Genomic DNA, 18,418 nt, shown 5'->3' on the forward strand with positions numbered 1-18,418 from the left:
TTTTCGCAATATATTTCCGACGTAATAAATATTCCATTATTTCCCCGTTAAAGTTGATTGCAATTCCATAAGTAGATAGTGATAATGGTTACCTAAATCTTTCTATTTACATTTTTTTATCAATCTGATATACTTCTGAAAATATTTAGCTAATTAATTGGTGGGCAAAAGTACGACATCTTATCTTCCCTCATATCCTTAGGAAGTGAGGCAATGGAAAGACTACTTGGTTCTGCACCGAAAATTGGTTTCCATAGGGTCTTCTCCGAGACATCATCCGCATGAATGGACCAGCTACACTTGGTATTATACCTTGACGTCAATAGTTGTCGAGGTATTGAAATAATGGTAATTAAATCATCCGTAAACTCAATCTGAAACTTAAGTAAATGCAATTTTTCCTTTCAACAACCTTTTTGGATGATGAAGTCAATTCCTCTGTGTGACTGTTCAACGACAAAGTGCACAAATTCGTTGTCAGTAATTAGAAGATGTGAAAATAAAATATGTGAACTGGCACCCTCTAGTTTGGAATGTATGTTCAAACTGATTTTAAATTTGTATTCATTTCATTATGTAGTAGACATTAATATTTAATAGTAGACGGAAATTCATATACATACGGAATACGGAACAAACTAACACTACCTTTCTTTCAGGTCGAAACTGAAAGTATTGTGTGATTAAAAATACCCAAACCTTTAAACTATGACTTTTTCATAGGCGCTCCTCTTCCTTCGCCACAAATACATACTAACATTTTCTTTTTAAATAGAGAGTAAAATGATCAATCGAATTTTTTGAAGGCAACCGCAGAATAGGAAAATTCCAGCAACATATTCACTTAATAGCCATAATACCTCAAGTCTCCTATATAAACATTCCCACTCCTTAACGTTTCATCTAATGAAAAAACACCATCTCCGGTAAAAAGATCAAAAGATCCCAAACAATGCTTTCAATATTTGGATCGGTCCATATCTTGGCTGTGGTGGCCATACAACTCCTAATTATACCAAGTGTTTCATCCCTTAACCTTACAAATGCGTATTTGCACCACAAATGTAACAACACCGAAGGAAAATATAGCTACGGGAGTGCGCAGGGCCGGCGCAGAGGGCAAGCCACCGAAGCCACCGATTAGGGCCTCAAAATTTGAGGGCCTTTTTACCTAAAAATTTGATAAGTTTTCTTATATACAATAATTTTTGTAGGGCTTTTTAAAAATATTGTTGGCTTTTAGAGACAACTACAACATTCTTTTTAATGGTAAAAATCTAATTTAAAAGAATTTTTTTTTTTATGGCTTTAATTTTGCTTAGGGCACCCAAATTTACCGGGCCGGCACTGGGAGTGCGTTTGAGAAATATATCAACTTAGCTCTCCGTGCCATGGATTCAGACAATTTTCTCAATGGTTTCGGCTTTATTGAGAGAGGTGAGGATCCCAATAAAGTCTTCGTCATGTACCAATGTCGCGGTGACTCCTACGGGTCTAAGTGCCAATCCTGCATAAGCGCTGCCGTCTCAGGGGTAATTGTCACTTCAATTTTTTTTTTTCTTTTTTTCAATTTTGTTAATTAGCCAACATACATTTACATATAAAATTGCCAGCACAAATACACGTCATTTTTTTGTTTGGTTAAGATCTTAGAGTAGAGATATATCCGATGATCTTGACACTCTACATAAATCAATGAATTGAGATAAAAAAAGTGATAAAAATCTAAGGGTTGTACAAAATACTAAATATAATAAGAAGATTGTGACCCAAACTACAAAAAATGAAGATTAAACAATGCAATATTTTTCTTGACGGCGGTGTCGACATATATGGATATGTATATGACAGCTTCGTAGGAGATGTCCAAGAAACAAGGGGGCAGTAATATGGTATGACCAATGTCTTTTTGAGATATCTACGATCAACTCCTTCAATAAGATTGATTACGAGAACGATTTCTATTTGTCAAACCCGAAAAACGTGAATGATAAGGAGTTGTTCAACAAAGAGACGTCGGCTCTCTTGGTGGAGCTAACAAATAAAGCCACCGATAAAAATAACATGGTAGGGAATCAATTTGTGCTGTACGCGGCGGGGGAAAAGAGAATTGGAACGAAGAATGTGTATGCAATGGTGCAGTGTACGAAAGACTTAGTGACTACAACTTGCGCTGCGTGTTTCGAATGGATTTTCAAGATGTTTTCAAAGTGCTGTGATGGAAAGCGAGGAGGGAGAGTTTTGGGTACGAGCTGTAACTTTAGGTATGAGTTATATCCCTTTCTTAGAAATTAACGACTGTACAGTGAGAGCTCTATATTAAACGAAAGGGGTCCAGAGTCAAAATACGGTCTTATACTTTGGTAGTTGTTTTGGACGAATAAATGTATTTCCTCTTTGTAATTTCTTTTGTTAACATGCATAACTCATTTAAAGAAGAAGAAGTTATATTAGGTTTTAAAACAAACTAATTTGAGGAATCATAGTATTTATAATACCCTAACGATCTAATCCTAGAAAAATGAGGCCATATTTAAAAAGGTACCGGTGTTCTAGTATCTTCGTCCCACTAAATATCACCCTTTCACCCGAATGAGGAGGCCAAAAGGAAAGGAGAAGCTCATACGCCCTAAAAACATTTAGTAATTCTAAATCTGAAATGATCTTCAAAATTTGGTTTAAGGTGAATTAGGTAACCAGAAAATGATATAGCAACTATTGTTATAATTCGTAATTCAAATGTTATTCAGCCTTTAGCTTCCAAGGCTGGCTTCAAAATCGAGTTTAAATTCTAGCATCTCAATATAATACATGCCTCTCAATTAATTTCTATCAAACATATGATGCATTTGAACAAACGTTAATTTTTCTTTGAATTTAATTTAATATTACATTGAAAAAAAATGTTTTTCAGCTTTTCACTACAAGAATATTGATTTTTAATAGCATTGAAAGATAACGTTTTATATAGTTATGCTATCGTTGACTTACCTCTAACTTTTCGATAGCGTTTTAAATTTATAAACGCTATGATATCTTCTCGTATAATTTTTTGAGTTTTTTTAGTTTTGTAAACATGGTCTGTAAGAGCACATACCATATTGAAACGCTAAAAAAGAGTTAGCGGGAATTAAAATTATTCACTGCCGCCCTTAGTAAAAATTTGGGCTCCAACGAAAAAGACTAAAATCTGGGCTCCAATTAAAAGTTTATTTAACCTAATTTTTTTCCCTTTTGCTCTATAACCTTTGACATTCTTCCCCTTTGTTTGATTTTAGATATTTCTTCGCTTTCCCTTTTGTTTGCTCTCTAGTTCTTTCGTTCCTGTTTGCTCTCTCTTTCGAATTTTGTTCTCCTCTCCTTCTCTCTTCTTTCACTGTATCTTAGTATCCTTCCTCCTAAAACCCTAACCTCTCGCATCCATCGCTTGTCACAAAACCTCGCCGCCAAGCAAGGATTTCCAATCTGATTCTACAACCAAACCCTGGATCTTGCCTCTCAACAAGGACCGCTCCAATCGATGTTCAATACTTTGCTCGCAATTTTGTTTTCTGGATCTAACAACCTAAATCTGTCATCATCTTTGTCAAAGCCAGAGCTCCCATTAACCAACCAGCTTCGCTCTCTCCGAATACATGGAGCAACACGACACTGAAAATGCCTTTCTCAAATGTTCAATTGATTACTCAGATGGCTCTTATTCCTTACCTCTCACTAACCGTGAAGTTCAGGTTTTCTATTTTTCTAATTCCAGATCTAAAATCCCTAACATTATCAGTGATTGAGAAGCGTTATTTATCCCTTTTACTCGCTTTTGATATAGGCTATCATCATCACCATATTACCCTTTACATTTCTCTGCGATTGGTTTCTTATGGGTCGGTTTCAGAGTTTTCGGCTTCTTCATTTCTTTTTATGGTCATATTGTTCTTGTTTTTTTTTTATGGTCGTGTTGAGATTTGATCAAGGAATTAAGATATTAATTACCGTTTGGACTTCCACGTTTTCAGATGGCTAGCAAAGTAGCAATATCATCTTGTTCAAGGATATTTTTGTTGTCGATAAGCTGCTGATGGCAAAAAAAATTGATAAAGGTATATACTTTCTTAACCTCTAATTAATTTTTGTTCGTAGTTGTTTTGTTGGTTTGACCATGTGTAATGAATTGATTTTACAGGGGCTTTTTGTTAAATGGTGGTGTGCTGTGTTGTAGTCAACTAGAGAAATCAAGATTGTGAATACACCTTGGTGAATATATGTATCGATCTTTAGACGTTTCCAAATAGAAAACAATTGTGATATGTATTGTTGTTCTTAATTAAATACAGATCTTTTTGGTTTCTTATTAAGAATTTTTATTATTACAATTATTGATTATTTTGGGTCTTTGTAAAAATGATATTAGATCTCTTATTAATAAAATTCAAATTCAAAATTCAAATCCATATATTATGAATAATAGCTTTGATAACAAAATTGAAGTGTTATTGTAAAGTATACAATAGCAGATATAAATCTGCTATTAATATTTGAATTTAGATAGCACATACAAAAACCGCTATCTAAAGTGTCTGACCTATTATGACGGGCGCAGATATAGCGCTTGTCAAAACGCTATGGAATAGTTAGATAGCGTTATTCAGATGCTACGAAAAGCCATTTTTCTTGTAGTGTTTTTTTCTTTCTTTTGGTAAATTATCTAGATGCATACAAATTTAAGATAAATGGTAAACGAAGAAGTCATATATACAAAATGCTAATGAGATGAAACTGTATGTTGGAATGCAATTAGATCTGAGAATTAAGTATTCATGTCATTACATAGTAGACGAGAAGTCATTTGTATATAACTAAAAACTTTGACTTTTTCATCGGCGATCCTCTTCCCTCGCCGGAAATACCAAGTCGCAATGTCCAACTCCTCTCTCCTGCCTTACAGACTAATTTTTTTTTTAACAGAAACTAAAATGAGCAATCGAATGTATTTATGCAACCAAAAATTGACAACTTCCAGAAATTCTAATAATTATCAAATGGTTAAAAAAAAATCTTCACTTAATAGCCATATTTCCTCGAGTCTCCTATATAAACATCTAGGAAGCACGGAATCTTCGTCGGAGGTCCGCTTCCCGCTTCAGAATCTTAGTCGGAATCGGAAGCTCTTGGAAGCTTTCGGAATCTCGCTTCCATCGCGTTTCCAAAAATTCAACTTTGGAAGCTCGTTGGAAGCTTACGATTCCGGTTTGGAAGCTTGCGCTTCCATTTTATAAATTCAATTTTACAAATAAAACATGAAATTATTATTTTTAATCAAACAAACTCAAACTAAAAATTTTGCATACTAATCTTTGTATTTTATTTTTAACAAAATCATGTTTAGAAAATAGCAATGACATGAATCTAATATGTGAGAGATATTATAAATGATTAATTAATTTAGATTAATTTCGAGAGACTTGAGTTTGATCATATTTTTACCTATAATATACATAATTTGAAACGATTTTGTTTGATGTTATTTAAAAAAAGAATGAATATAGTGTTATAATTTTTTTCTTGAATTATTTGATTTTGTTTGTTGTAAAAATTGGTTTAATTTTTAAATTTAGTTTTTAAAATTTATTTATTAGATTTATGGGGTTAATATAACTTGTAATATCATATAATGTTTAATATATAGTTATATATATATACATATATATATATATTCTTTATATATACTATACGCTTCCATCGCGTACCGCTTCCGTAAAATTTTCTAAAAAATCGCTTCAGCGCTTCTAAACGATTCTGTTTCCGCGTACCCGCTCCCGTTTCCATGCAACATAGATAAACATTAAACTCCTTAACATTTCGTCTAATGTAAAAAGATCCACTCCCAAAAAACAGATCAAAGATCCAAAACAATGTCTACAACTTTTGGATCGGTCCCTATCTTGACCGTGGTAGCCATACAACTCTTTCTTATACGCAATGTTTTGTCCCTGAACCTTACTAATGCGTATCTGCACCACAAATGCAACAACACCCAAGGGATATACAAGCGGGGAACTGCGTTCGAGAAAAATCTAAACATAGCCCTCCGTACTGTCATTTTTAATGGCGATTTTCGCACCGGTTTCCGATATGGCGATGTAGGTGAGGATCCAAATACTGTCTTTGTCATGTACCAATGTCGCGGTGACTCCTATTGGTCCAACTGCCGAACTTGCGTCACCACCGCCCTCTCAGGGGTAACTATAAAAATTCAATATTATTAATTTATCAGTCACATGTTTACATGTCACATTGTGCCAGTACACACATTAATAATTTTTTGGTTAAATCTTAGATATTAAAACAAAACATAATGACATTTAAGGCTAGTACAAAAGCACTATTATATGAAATTAAACCATACAATATTGTTTTTGACTGTGGTGTTGATATATATGGATATGCATATGACAGCTTCGAAAGAGATGTCCAGGAAACAAGGGGGCAATAATATGGTATGACCAATGTCTTTTCGAGATATCTACTATATCGATTCCTACCATAAGATCGATTACGAGAACGATTTCTTTTTGTCAAACCCAAAAAACGTGAGCAATCGAGAGTTGTTCAACAGGGAGACATCGGCTCTCCTTGAGAAGCTAACAAATAAAGCGACCGATAAAAAGAACATAGATGGTGCCAATCAATTGGTTTTGTACGCAGCGGGGGAGAAGAGAATTGGGACGAAGAAGGTGTACGCAATGGTGCAGTGTACGAAAGACTTAGTGTTTACAACTTGCTCATCGTGTTTGGAATGGATTTTCAGGATGTATTCAGAGTGCTGTGATGGTAAACAAGGAGGAAGAGTTTTAAGTACTAGTTGTAACTTTAGGTATGAGTTATATCCTTTTCTTAGAAATTAACGATACAGTGAGACTTCCATATTAAATGAAAGAGGTCCATGAGTACACGGTCTTATATATATGTACATTTTGTTGAGCTAATTTGAATACAGCACAAAATACGTTTTGAGCGATTAACTGCACTTTGCTTTATTTCGTATTTTATTGTCAGCATAATTCATGAAAAGAGACTCTATTGTAAGGGGAAAAAAATCTAAGAGTAATATACATCCCACATAGAACACAGCCAAACCCATAAAAGATAAACTATACTCTCTCGTAATTGTGAAATAAGAGTAGCTAAAGCTCTTGTGAGTTGTGACCATTGTTTTTAGCAAAGGCCAATTATGGCCGGAATAGTCCACAAATGGATACGCACAAGCATGCAACTATAGTACGTTAAGTAACAAGTTTCAAGAAGACGCTCTAGAGGAATGATGGTATAAAATAATAAAATCATCGTAGAACCACATTAGAGGAAGACCAAAAAATTGAAGTTAAAAAGTTTGGATTTCAAGATGAGTACAATGATCGATGTCATGGGTATAAAACTAGAAATTGTTTAAATGTTCTATTTTCGAACGCAATTGAGGTGACCATCGTTGAGAAGCCAAACGAGCGAAAAAAATTTCACCCACTCATCCAAAAAAAGAATGCCAAGAAGGCCAAGCCCAAGGGAAGAAGCGGAGCTCAGATGACCGAGAGAGATCACCGGCAATATATATGACCTAAATACAATTATTCTAAAACCTGAATAATCAACAGATTTTATATAATAACCAGAAAATGAAAACAGAATATGTAATAATTATCAAATACAATGTTTTCAGCTTTTATTTTTCTTTCAAATTTTCTAGCAACATACAAGCCTAACGTTAATATTAGACAAAAAGACGTATAACATGATAATGAGATGAAACTGTAATATTAGGTGTGAGTTATACCCTTTTCTTTCTACTTAAAGACTCTTTGTAACTTTGTTGATGATGCAGGAAACATTCTCTTGACAACTTTCTAATTTTAAGTTTGGTTTTGTTTATTTTCCCATTTTTTTTTTTGAGTTTTTGCCTATTTTCCCATTTTGTTTGTTTGGTTTTGTTTAACTTAGCTTTCCTGCTTTGTTTGTTTAGGTCACAGCTATCTCTAAAACATTATTTGAATATTAACTTCCTTATGTATCGTTTTGACTATTGATTTCACAAGATTAGTGACTACAACCGAATTAACAAATAAATATATGTACAAATAATATCATTTTTGATTCAATATATAATAAATGAGTAGTCTATTCTCACTTATCAAGCTCATAATTAGACCTGGACAAAATGCCCGTATCAGAAGAAAAGAACCGAGGCATCAAATTGAAGCAGAACCGACACAAATACTCGAATTGATTTTAAATTCTTATATCCAAATAATCGAAACTAAACCGAAACTGAATTAAAAACCGAATCCAAAATACAAAACCATAATTAATTAATCAGTGTGCATAGAAGAGTTTAGCAAAATCCCGAGAGCCAAAATCGTATCGCTCCTTGCTCAAAACAAGTGGTGTACAACATTCTATTTTCTAAGAGTTTTAACATTTTTACTTTTGACTTTTTCATCGGCCCTCCCCATCCCTCGCCGAAAGATACACAACCCCTCTCTCATTTCTGTTACAAACAAGGAAAATCATTTCTTCTCTACAATCTAAAGTAATGAATCAAATTTTAACAAGAATATTGTTTTGAGATATATAGTTAATCTAGTTACTACTGAGACCAATCAGCTAAAAAATCCTTCCGAGTCTCCTTACATAAACATCTCAATCTCAACGCTTCATTTATCAAAAAGAAACCTCCTCCGGGATCCAAAACAATGTACTCTTCATATTCTCTATCCAAACGCCTAGTTTCTATCCCTATCTTGGCTATACAACTCCTTCTCATACGCAGCGTCTCGTCACTGAACCTTACCAATGACTATCTTAACCACAAATGCCTCGTCAGTCAAGGGAAATATAGGCCTGGAGATAAGTACGAGGACAACCTCAACTTTCTCACCCGTGAAGTCTTATCCGTCTCGTTGATAACTCACAGGATGCCATCCGTCTGTTCCTCTTGCGGTATGTATTTCAAGTCTCAATTCATTCAATTTGGCGAGAGAGAAATGGTAGACGACATGGGGAACCGGCGACTCACCAGTCTAGGCTAATCAAGTTCATAGACAAGCATGTCCGCAATAGACTCTCAACAGTTCGATCCATGGGAGACACACGGTTTGACAAAGCGATGGCGACATGGTTTGCCACGAGATAGTCAACTATTCTTTTAAACCTTTCTATCTTTCAAAAATAGTCATAGAAATCCTTTAAACAAGCTGCATTCATTGTACAGAAGTTTCTTTTTGAATAAATTTTACATTCTATTCAAAAAAAAAAAAGAAGTCTTATCCTATAATTTTCCGGATGGTTTCATACACATCTCTTATGGCGAAGCACCCAGTTTCGTCGCCGTCATATTACAGTGCCGCGGCGACTCCTACGACTCCAAGTGCCTCTCCTGCTATGCCACCGCCCTTTCCGGGGTAATGTCACTTCAGCATTATTAATTAGCCGTCGCATATCTAAAGAAACACCGGAAAATATATTCTATATATTGTGATTTTACGTGGTATGATTTGAAATAATAAAAAAATAAATCATCAAATCTGTCTTTAACATATATAAACATGTATATCTTTTGCATATCAAGATATATCTTTGCATTGAAAAATTAAACAATCATATGAAAGAAAACATGTACGTATATGTATATGACAGCTTCGTAGGAGATGTCAGAGGAACAAAGGAAGAGTAATATGGTACGATCAATGTTTTCTCTTCATTAATTCGATCAAATCATCCCCGAGGAAGAACGATTACAGGAATGCTTTCTCTATGCACAACCCAAACAACATGATCAAGGACACGGAATTGTTCAACAAGAAAACGAGGGATTTCCTCTACGAGCTCATGTTGGAAGCCACTACACCCAACAGGACAATGATGCTTTACGCAGCAGGGGAGAAGAAGCTAGGGACAAAGAAATTGTATGCAATGGTGCAGTGTGCGCAAGACATATTGCGATGTAAGGGTTGTTTGGAATGGAGTATCAATGAGCTTTCCAAGTGCTGCCACAGTAAACAAGGAGCAAGAGTTTTGGGAACAGAGTGTACTCTTAGGTATGAGCTATACCCTTTTCTTAGGGGTTGAAAGGTTGTTTGATCATGATGATGTAGAAGACAATCTCTTGACAGCTTTCCAATTTTGTTTGGTTTTGTTTTCTTAATTCTGTTTTATTTTTGGTTTTGTAAGTCAAATCTTTTTTTGGTCTGAAACAATTAATGTATACATCCCTTTTAAATTAGAGAAAACCCTTAAACAAGAAAAAGAACAAAAAAAAATTGATTTAATATATTTGAGAAGTTAATATATTTAAATAAAAATACATTTTAAAAAAAGAAGCAAACATACGAGTTTCACTCAGTCAAACCTTTGAATGTTGACTTTTTCATTCGCCGCAATACCAAGTCCCCCAACTCATGGCCCTCTACGTTGCATTTCTAATTTCATCTAGAAGCTTGAAATGAATATTGGATCAAAAGCGACAAAAAGTTATTGTTTTGACATAATTGCTTAATCTTAGCCAATCAGCTAGATTGACTTCTTTTTTGTTCAAAGGAACATTCATGATTTGAAAATGACCAAATCCCAATTGTACAAAAATGAAAACTTCTACCCATTCTAATAAATATTAAATAAATAAATAACTTATGCCACCACCCAAAGACTAAAATCATCTAGCCACTATATAAACATCCTTACCTCAACACTTGTTCTATAAAAGAAATACACCCCACAAAATATCAATTTTTTTCCAAAACAATGTCTTCATCAAAACGGATCGTTTGGTTCCCTATCTTGATCGTAGCCATACAAATTCTCTCTATACATACCGTTTTGTCCCAAAGCCAGAACAATGCGTTTCTCTTCCACAAGTGCTCAGACATTGAAGGAAGCTTCACTTCGAAAAGTCCCTACGAGTCAAATCTTAACAATCTCTTTCCTCAGCTCTCTTACAAAGTTCCATCCACCGGTTTTGCCACCTCTTCCGCTGGTATCACTCCAGACAACGTTAACGGTTTGGCCCTTTGCCGCGGTGATGCCTCTTCCTCTGACTGCAGCTCCTGTCTTGCCACCGCCATCCCTGAGGTACCCACACAATATTTACATATAATATACTCACATAAGATTTCTCTACATCTTAGAGCTATTTATATAGAAACAGAATAAGATATACTATTGTTTCATTAGTTTTATTTTACATTTCTAATACAATTTTCTAAGTAATACTCAACTTTTTTTTTGAAAATAAAATTTATTGACTAGAGATTGGCTAAATTTTGATTGGAAGACGCTATTCTATTGATCGATTGATAAAAAAATAGGGAAAAAAATTATAACAGAACGAAATAGTATTATACTATTGTATATCGAGTTGAAGGATTGTTCTTGATATTGGTGTTACGTGACAGATGTTGGTGTTTATTTTATATAAACATGTTTATTTACATAAACATTTGTATTTATGTAAATACCCTTCTACTTGTGCAAATTTCATCACGTCTCTTGGTTACGTTTATACCGATACACCGGTTGAGAGAAGAGAAGCATCTCTTGGTTCAAACATCGCTTCATTAATATATAAGAGACGTAACGATGTAGAGAGACGGGTACAGAGAGACAAGAGAGAAGAACAATACAAGAGAAACAAAGGAGAGAAAGATTGGGATTGATTCTCATCTTCTTCTTCTCCAAATCAATTTCAGAGAATCTCAAAGTAGAGTTTGCTAGGGTCTCTGTACGGTGTTAAAACAGAGATCGATAGTTGTATCCTAAAGATAGAAGCCTACACAAAGCTACGTACACCACAGTAGGGGCTAAATTCTGTCTTAGGAGATTGCCAATTGCAAGCCTCTATCAATCTATACGTTGTTCTAATCAAGAAAAGAAGAGATCGTAAAATGGATCAATCTGCTGGGAATGTGAAAAATCACATTGAGAAGCCTTTTGTTTTCAAAGGAGTGGATTTCAAAAGATGGCAGCAAAAGATGATGTTCTATCTCACAACTTTGAATCTGGCACAATACTTGACTTCCGACGCACCGGAATTACCTGTTGAAGGAGACATTTCGGATGAAGTCATCAAAGCATCGGAGACATGGTCACAGAATGAGTTTTTGTGCAAAAACTACATTCTTAATGCCTTGGATGATTCTCTCTATGATGTTTATCAGATTTTCCAAACTCCAAAACAGTTGTGGGAATCATTAGAGAAGAAATACAAGTCTGAAGTTGCAAGTGCCAAGAAATTCATTGTGGGAAAATTCTTGAATTTCAAGATGAGTGACACCATCTCTGTGGTGAAACAAGTGGAAGAAATTCAGATTTTTGCTCATGAATTGAAAGATGAAGGTATGGGGCTGAATGAGGCGTTTCTTGTTGCGTCCATCATCGAAAAGTTGCCTCCAACGTGGAAAGATTTCAAGATCTATCTAAAGCACCTACATGAAGACATGAGTTTCGAGCAACTAATTCTCAAGCTTCGTGTTGAAGAAGAGAATCGTAAGAATGAGAAATCTGAGTTTTCTTCTATGGAAGCAAAGGCCAATGTAATTGAGGGAAACAACTCCAAATCCAAGGGCTTTAAGAAGAACAAAAACGGTAAGAAACCGTTCAATCCACCAAAGGGCTCTAACTTCAAGAGGAAGCCACAAGGTGCTTGTTGGGTGTGTGGAAAGCCTGGACATAGAGCCAAGGACTGCCGCCATAAGAAAGAAGGGACATCGGTTCGAGACGCAAGCAACGCAAACCTTGTTGAAAATCAGTTTGTTGCGGTCGTTTCCGAGGCAAACATGATGACAAACTCCAATGATTGGTGGGTTGACACTGGTGCTACAAAGCATGTGTGCTCCGACGTGAGTATGTTCTCCACGTATGAACAAGGTTCTGGTGGAGAAAAGCTTTACATGGGAAACGCGAGCACCGCGACGATCGCAGGGAAAGGCAAAGTGGTTTTAAAACTCACATCTGGGAAGGAACTTGCACTCACAAACGTACTCCATGTCCCTGAGATTCGAAAGAATCTGATTTCGGGGTCACTTCTTAGCAACAAAGGCTTTAAGATTGTATTTGAATCTGATAAGGTTGTACTCACTAAAGGTGGGATGTATGTAGGAAAAGGCTACTTGTGTGATGGTCTTTTCAAACTGAATGTTGTACCGATCGTTAATGAAAACGCAGGCAATAGCACTGCTTCTGTTTATTTGCTTGACTCAAATGATTTATGGCATGCAAGAATGGGACATGTCAATTATCATTCTTTATATCGAATGATGAATTTAGGATTGTTACCAAAGAACAATCTTAATAATAATAAAAGAAGTAAATGTGAAGTTTGTGTGGAATCAAAATATTCACGACATTCTTATAAATCTGTGGAAAAGTCAAATGTATTACTTGGTTTAATACATAGTGACTTGTGTGATTTTCAATCAATTCCAAGCCGTGGAGGAAAAAATTATTATATATCTTTTATTGATGATTTCAGCAAGTATTGTCAAATCTATTTGATTAATACTAAAGATGAGGCTTTGAATATGTTTAAGAAATTCAAAGCAGAAGTTGAAAATCAATTAGATAAGAGAATAAAAATTCTCCGATCAGATCGTGGTGGAGAATACAAATCAAATGAATTCTCAGATTTTTGTTCCACACATGGAATCATTCATCAAACTACGGCACCTTACACTCCGATGCAGAACGGAGTTGCCGAAAGGAAAAATAGAACGCTTAAAGAGATGATGAATTCCATGTTAAACGATTCGGGTGCACCACCTAATCTATGGGGTGAAGCCATTCTCACGGCTAATTCAATTTTGAATAAGATTCCTCACAAGAAGAGTGATAAAACTCCATATGAGATGTGGAAAGAGAAGACTCCTTCATATAAAAATATGAAAGTGTGGGGTTGTCTTGCAAAGGTTCAAATACCTTTACCAAAAAGAACTATTATAGGACCAAAAACGGTGGATTGCGTTTACATCGGTCCTGCGGAAAATAGTGCAGCTTATAGATTTTTAGTACATAAATCTAATAATGTTGAGGTAAAGGTAAATACGATCATTGAATCTAATGAGGCTGAGTTTTTTGAAAGTGTGTTTCCATACAAAGAGCCTAGAGAAACAAGTACTAAATGGGTACGTGAGGACAATGAATGTGCCTCAAAGGTTCAAGAAGAAGAAAATGAACCAAGAAGAAGTAAAAGAGCAAGAGTTGCTAAAGATTTTGGCACGGACTTTATGACGTACTTGAGTGAATACGAACCTCAAACGTACAAGGCTGCAATTGAATCATCGGATGCACCTTATTGGAAAGAGGCGATTCAAAGTGAAGTTGAATCCATTTTGTGAAATCATACATGGGAATTGGTTGATTTACCACCTGGTAATAAACTAATTGGACATAAATGGATCTTCACAAAGAAGTTGAGACCGGATGGTACGATTGAAAAATATAAAGCAAGACTAGTGGCGAAAGGGTTTCGTCAAAAAGAAGGTCTTGATTTCTTTGATACGTATTCTCCGGTGACTAGAATCACTTCGATTAGATATCTAATCGCAATTTCGGCCATATATGATCTAGAAATTCATCAAATGGATGTTAAAACAGCATTCCTAAATGGTGAACTTGATGAAGAAATATATATGGAACAACCCGAAGGATTTATAGTCAAAGGGAAAGAGAATAAAGTTTGTAAGCTTAAAAAGTCTTTGTATGGACTTAAGCAAGCGCCAAAACAGTGGCATGAGAAGTTTGATAATACAATGAGATCGTATGGTTTTAAAATAAATGAATGTGACAAGTGTGTCTACGTTAAGGAAACTAAAAAGGATACGATCATTGTATGTCCTTATGTGGATGATATGTTAATAATAGGAACAAGTAAAGACATTATCAATGCCACAAAGAAGATGTTGAGTGACAATTTTGAAATGAAAGACATGGGATTGGCTGATGTAATTCTTGGAATTAGAATTAAAAGAGAGCCAAATGGGTATTCACTTACTCAATCTCATTATGTGGAGAAAGTTCTAAAGAAGTTTGGTCACTTTGATGATAGACCGGTAGTTACTCCGTTTGATCCAACGTGCAAGCTTTCCAAGAATGAAGGTGAAAGTGTGTCTCAGTTGGAATACACACAAATTCTTGGAAGCATCATGTACATTACAAATTGTACAAGACCAGATTTGGCTTACTCAATAAGTCGATTAAGTCGATATTCAAGTAATCCAAATAGAGAACATTGGAATGCTTTGGTTAGAGTATTGAGATACTTAAAGCATACAATTAATTATGGTCTATATTACACTAAATTTCCTCAGGTAATAGAAGGATATAGTGATGCAAATTGGATTTCTGGAAGTACGGATAGTAAATCCACAAGTGGTTATGTGTTTACACTTGGTGGTGGAGCTGTGTCTTGGAGATCATCTAAACAAACGTGTATTGCACGTTCTACAATGGAATCAGAATTTATCGCACTAGATAGTGCTGCAGAAGAAGCCGAATGGCTAAGGAATTTTATTGAATATATTCCATTATGGCCAAAGCCGGTAACTGCACTATGTATCCATTGTGATAATATGGCTGCCTTAAATATAGCGAAAAATAAAATTTTCAATGGCAAGTCAAGGCACATTCGAAGGAGACATGCTACAATACGACAATTGCTTTCCAATGGAGTGATAGCATTGGATTATATTAGAACAAAGGATAACTTGGCTGATCCTTTGACTAAAGGCCTACCGAAAAAGCAAGTCGTATTCACTTCGAGGGGAATGGGTTTAAAGCCAACACAATGAGTCATCACTTGGTGGAAACCTTACCTAGCAACATTGGAGATCCCATGGTTTAGGTTCAAGAGGCAAACTGGCTGAGGAAGACTCAAGAAAGATATACATATTACTTATTCCTATGAAGTTAAATGTATTTCCATTGATGTTTAAAGGGATGAATATTTTTCTTAATAACATTAATACTTTTTTTTTAGTGGAATAGAATGGACTATTCTTAATTAATGTTACCTATATGAGAGTGGTGTCGCGGTCGCACCTATGAGAATTGAGATGGCTAAATTCTCTAGAGCTCTCACGAAGCCGGGATATGTTCAGGACCAAAATGAACACAACCGTATAAACATGAAATGAGCTGATAATTTATGTGTTTCACTTATTGTCTCGGTTTACTATCAAAAGTGGTTAGTTCAAGACAAGAGTTCACTACCTACAAAGTAAATCCGATAAGTGTTTACTAGGAAAGGTTCAAGTCTAAAAGACACCTTAACCGATGCATAATGATTCTATTTTCTCAGATATTGTGGAGCTTATTTTCTATTCAAATGTGGGGTATTTATATGTTTGAATAAGAAAATGTGGGGTATTGTTGGTGTTTATTTTATATAAACATGTTTATTTACATAAACATTTGTATTTATGTAAATACCCTTCTACTTGTGCAAATTTCATCACGTCTCTTGGTTACGTTTATACCGATACACCGGTTGAGAGAAGAGAAGCATCTCTTGGTTCAAACATCGCTTCATTAATATATAAGAGACGTAACGATGTAGAGAGACGGGTACAGAGAGACAAGAGAGAAGAACAATACAAGAGAAACAAAGGAGAGAAAGATTGGGATTGATTCTCATCTTCTTCTTCTCCAAATCAATTTCAGAGAATCTCAAAGTAGAGTTTGCTAGGGTCTCTGTACGGTGTTAAAACAGAGATCGATAGTTGTATCCTAAAGATAGAAGCCTACACAAAGCTACGTACACCACAGTAGGGGCTAAATTCTGTCTTAGGAGATTGCCAATTGCAAGCCTCTATCAATCTATACGTTGTTCTTATCAAGAAAAGAAGAGATCGTAAAGTACGTTTCAGTTCTGTAACAATTGTTTTTCTATTTGTTACTTATTCTATAAAGTGAACGTATTTGTTTATGGGTATTGATTTGCATCTATAATCTTCGATCAACAACAGATACGTCAGAGATGTCCGAGCAACAAGGCAGGAATAATATGGTATGACAACTGTCTTGTCAAGTATTCCTCCACCAATTTCTTCGGGAAGATCGATTTCGAGAACAGGTTCTATTTGTACAACGTCAACAATGTGAGCGATCCATCGACGTTCAACACGCAGACGAAAGCTCTTCTAACCAAGCTGACAAAGAAAGCGACTACTGGAGATAACCAGAAGCTGTTTGCGACAGGAGAGAAGAATATCGGGATGAAGAAATTGTACGGACTAGTGCAGTGTACGAGGGACTTGAAGAGTGAGGCTTGTAAGGCATGTTTAAATGGAATTATTGGGGAGCTTCCTAACTGTTGCGACGGTAAAGAAGGAGGGAGAGTTGTGGGTGGGAGCTGTAACTTTAGGTATGAGATTTACCCTTTTGTTAACGCTGCTTGATTAGAGTCATTGTAATATGTATAGAAATGTATTGTATGGACTGTTTGTATAAGGTGTTGAGCCAATAAAATGTAATCTTCTCTTTATAGGTTGTTTGGTACGATAGACATTTAAGAGGCTTGTTTGCCTCCTATAAATAAAACATTCCGTTTGCCAATATATTGAAAGCTTCTTCTAACGGTACGGTTCTAGACTTGAGGATACACATGTGGAGTTACATATTACTGCCATTTTATGTAACGGTTTCAACCTGCAGAAGTCACTATTGTTTAGAATTATATTGATAGCATGCAAACACAATAAAGTCTAAGCATGATGACAGATTCAACTGTTTCAAATGGAAATCTATTACTTGATGTCAAAACACACAACTTTTTAATTTGTGTGTTTATGTTGACAAATTTTGTGCCACGCATTTAAAAATAATAGTATATGCAAAAACCAAAACAAAATATCTTTTTTTTCTGTTTGGTTTTCGTATTTGTATTTAACAATTTTCAAAATAGATTTGACAGAAACCTGGAATATTGTACGTAAAAGAGAAAACACATCAGTATATATATATATGACCAAAAAAACCTTAGCTTTTTCTATATGTTCATTTTCATATATTATTGTTCTAATTAAAATTTAGTTGTAATTTTTTTAAGATTGAAAATGTAAATTTCATCATATAAGAAAAAGTTATACATTATGAGGTGCTGGTTGGTTTGTTGACTAAAGATTTGAAACGTCAACGGATAACTAGGAGAAGATATTGGTCACATTTGCTTAAGCTGAGTCATTGCGATTAAAACAGGTCAACGAAGGAGGATAACCACGTTGCTCCTTTGCTTTCTCCCAATCCTACCTTTGTTTGTGCGTAAGCGGCGACCACCACTACGACCCCATCATACGCATAATATCATGAAAAAATCTCATAATTTTCGGATAAATTAATATACTCAGAGAAAAAATAAGCATACAAGATACAAATATAGAAACTC

General features: G+C 35.2%; 4 protein-coding genes and 1 long non-coding RNA gene across 6 annotated transcripts; all 5 read left to right on the top strand.

Moving 5' to 3' along the window:
• The first annotated feature begins 914 nt into the window (after positions 1-914).
• LOC9319403 (putative cysteine-rich repeat secretory protein 27) lies at positions 915-2,780 on the top strand. Of its 2 annotated transcripts, XM_021030337.1 has the most exons (3): positions 915-1,101; positions 1,355-1,532; positions 1,852-2,780. In XM_021030337.1, the coding sequence occupies exons 1-3, from the start codon at positions 953-955 to the stop codon at positions 2,293-2,295; spliced, it is 771 nt and encodes a 256-aa protein (XP_020885996.1). In that variant the 5' UTR covers positions 915-952; the 3' UTR covers positions 2,296-2,780. The 2 variants fall into 2 exon arrangements, with proteins under 2 accessions (XP_020885996.1, XP_020885995.1); XM_021030336.1 differs by lacking the exon at positions 915-1,101 and having other exon boundaries at positions 1,232-1,532; positions 1,852-2,779.
• A 328-nt stretch (positions 2,781-3,108) lies between these two features.
• Positions 3,109-4,435, top strand: LOC110230331. The gene is made up of 4 exons (XR_002333443.1): positions 3,109-3,731; positions 3,824-3,878; positions 4,011-4,094; positions 4,178-4,435. It is a non-coding gene; the product is annotated as an uncharacterized LOC110230331 (long non-coding RNA).
• Positions 4,436-5,841: 1,406 nt separating this feature from the next.
• Positions 5,842-8,410, top strand: LOC9319404 (putative cysteine-rich repeat secretory protein 28). The gene is given in 4 exon segments (XM_021030482.1): positions 5,842-6,233; positions 6,451-6,528; positions 6,531-6,895; positions 6,897-8,410. Coding segments are annotated over 4 exon segments (798 nt in total). The 5' UTR covers positions 5,842-5,906; the 3' UTR covers positions 6,925-8,410.
• Positions 8,411-8,551: 141 nt separating this feature from the next.
• Positions 8,552-10,245, top strand: LOC9319405 (putative cysteine-rich repeat secretory protein 37). The gene is made up of 3 exons (XM_021030483.1): positions 8,552-8,930; positions 9,306-9,446; positions 9,682-10,245. Exons 1-3 carry the CDS (start codon positions 8,739-8,741, stop codon positions 10,111-10,113), a joined length of 765 nt encoding a protein of 254 aa, XP_020886142.1. The 5' UTR covers positions 8,552-8,738; the 3' UTR covers positions 10,114-10,245.
• Positions 10,246-10,691: 446 nt separating this feature from the next.
• Positions 10,692-17,593, top strand: LOC9319406 (cysteine-rich repeat secretory protein 38). The gene is made up of 2 exons (XM_021033402.1): positions 10,692-11,112; positions 17,001-17,593. The coding sequence occupies exons 1-2, from the start codon at positions 10,786-10,788 to the stop codon at positions 17,430-17,432; spliced, it is 759 nt and encodes a 252-aa protein (XP_020889061.1). The 5' UTR covers positions 10,692-10,785; the 3' UTR covers positions 17,433-17,593.
• The last annotated feature ends 825 nt before the right edge of the window (positions 17,594-18,418 follow it).

The sequence above is a fragment of the Arabidopsis lyrata genome (genome assembly GCF_000004255.2).
Source record: "Arabidopsis lyrata subsp. lyrata unplaced genomic scaffold ARALYscaffold_3, whole genome shotgun sequence".
In the NCBI taxonomy this organism is placed as follows: domain Eukaryota; kingdom Viridiplantae; phylum Streptophyta; class Magnoliopsida; order Brassicales; family Brassicaceae; genus Arabidopsis; species Arabidopsis lyrata.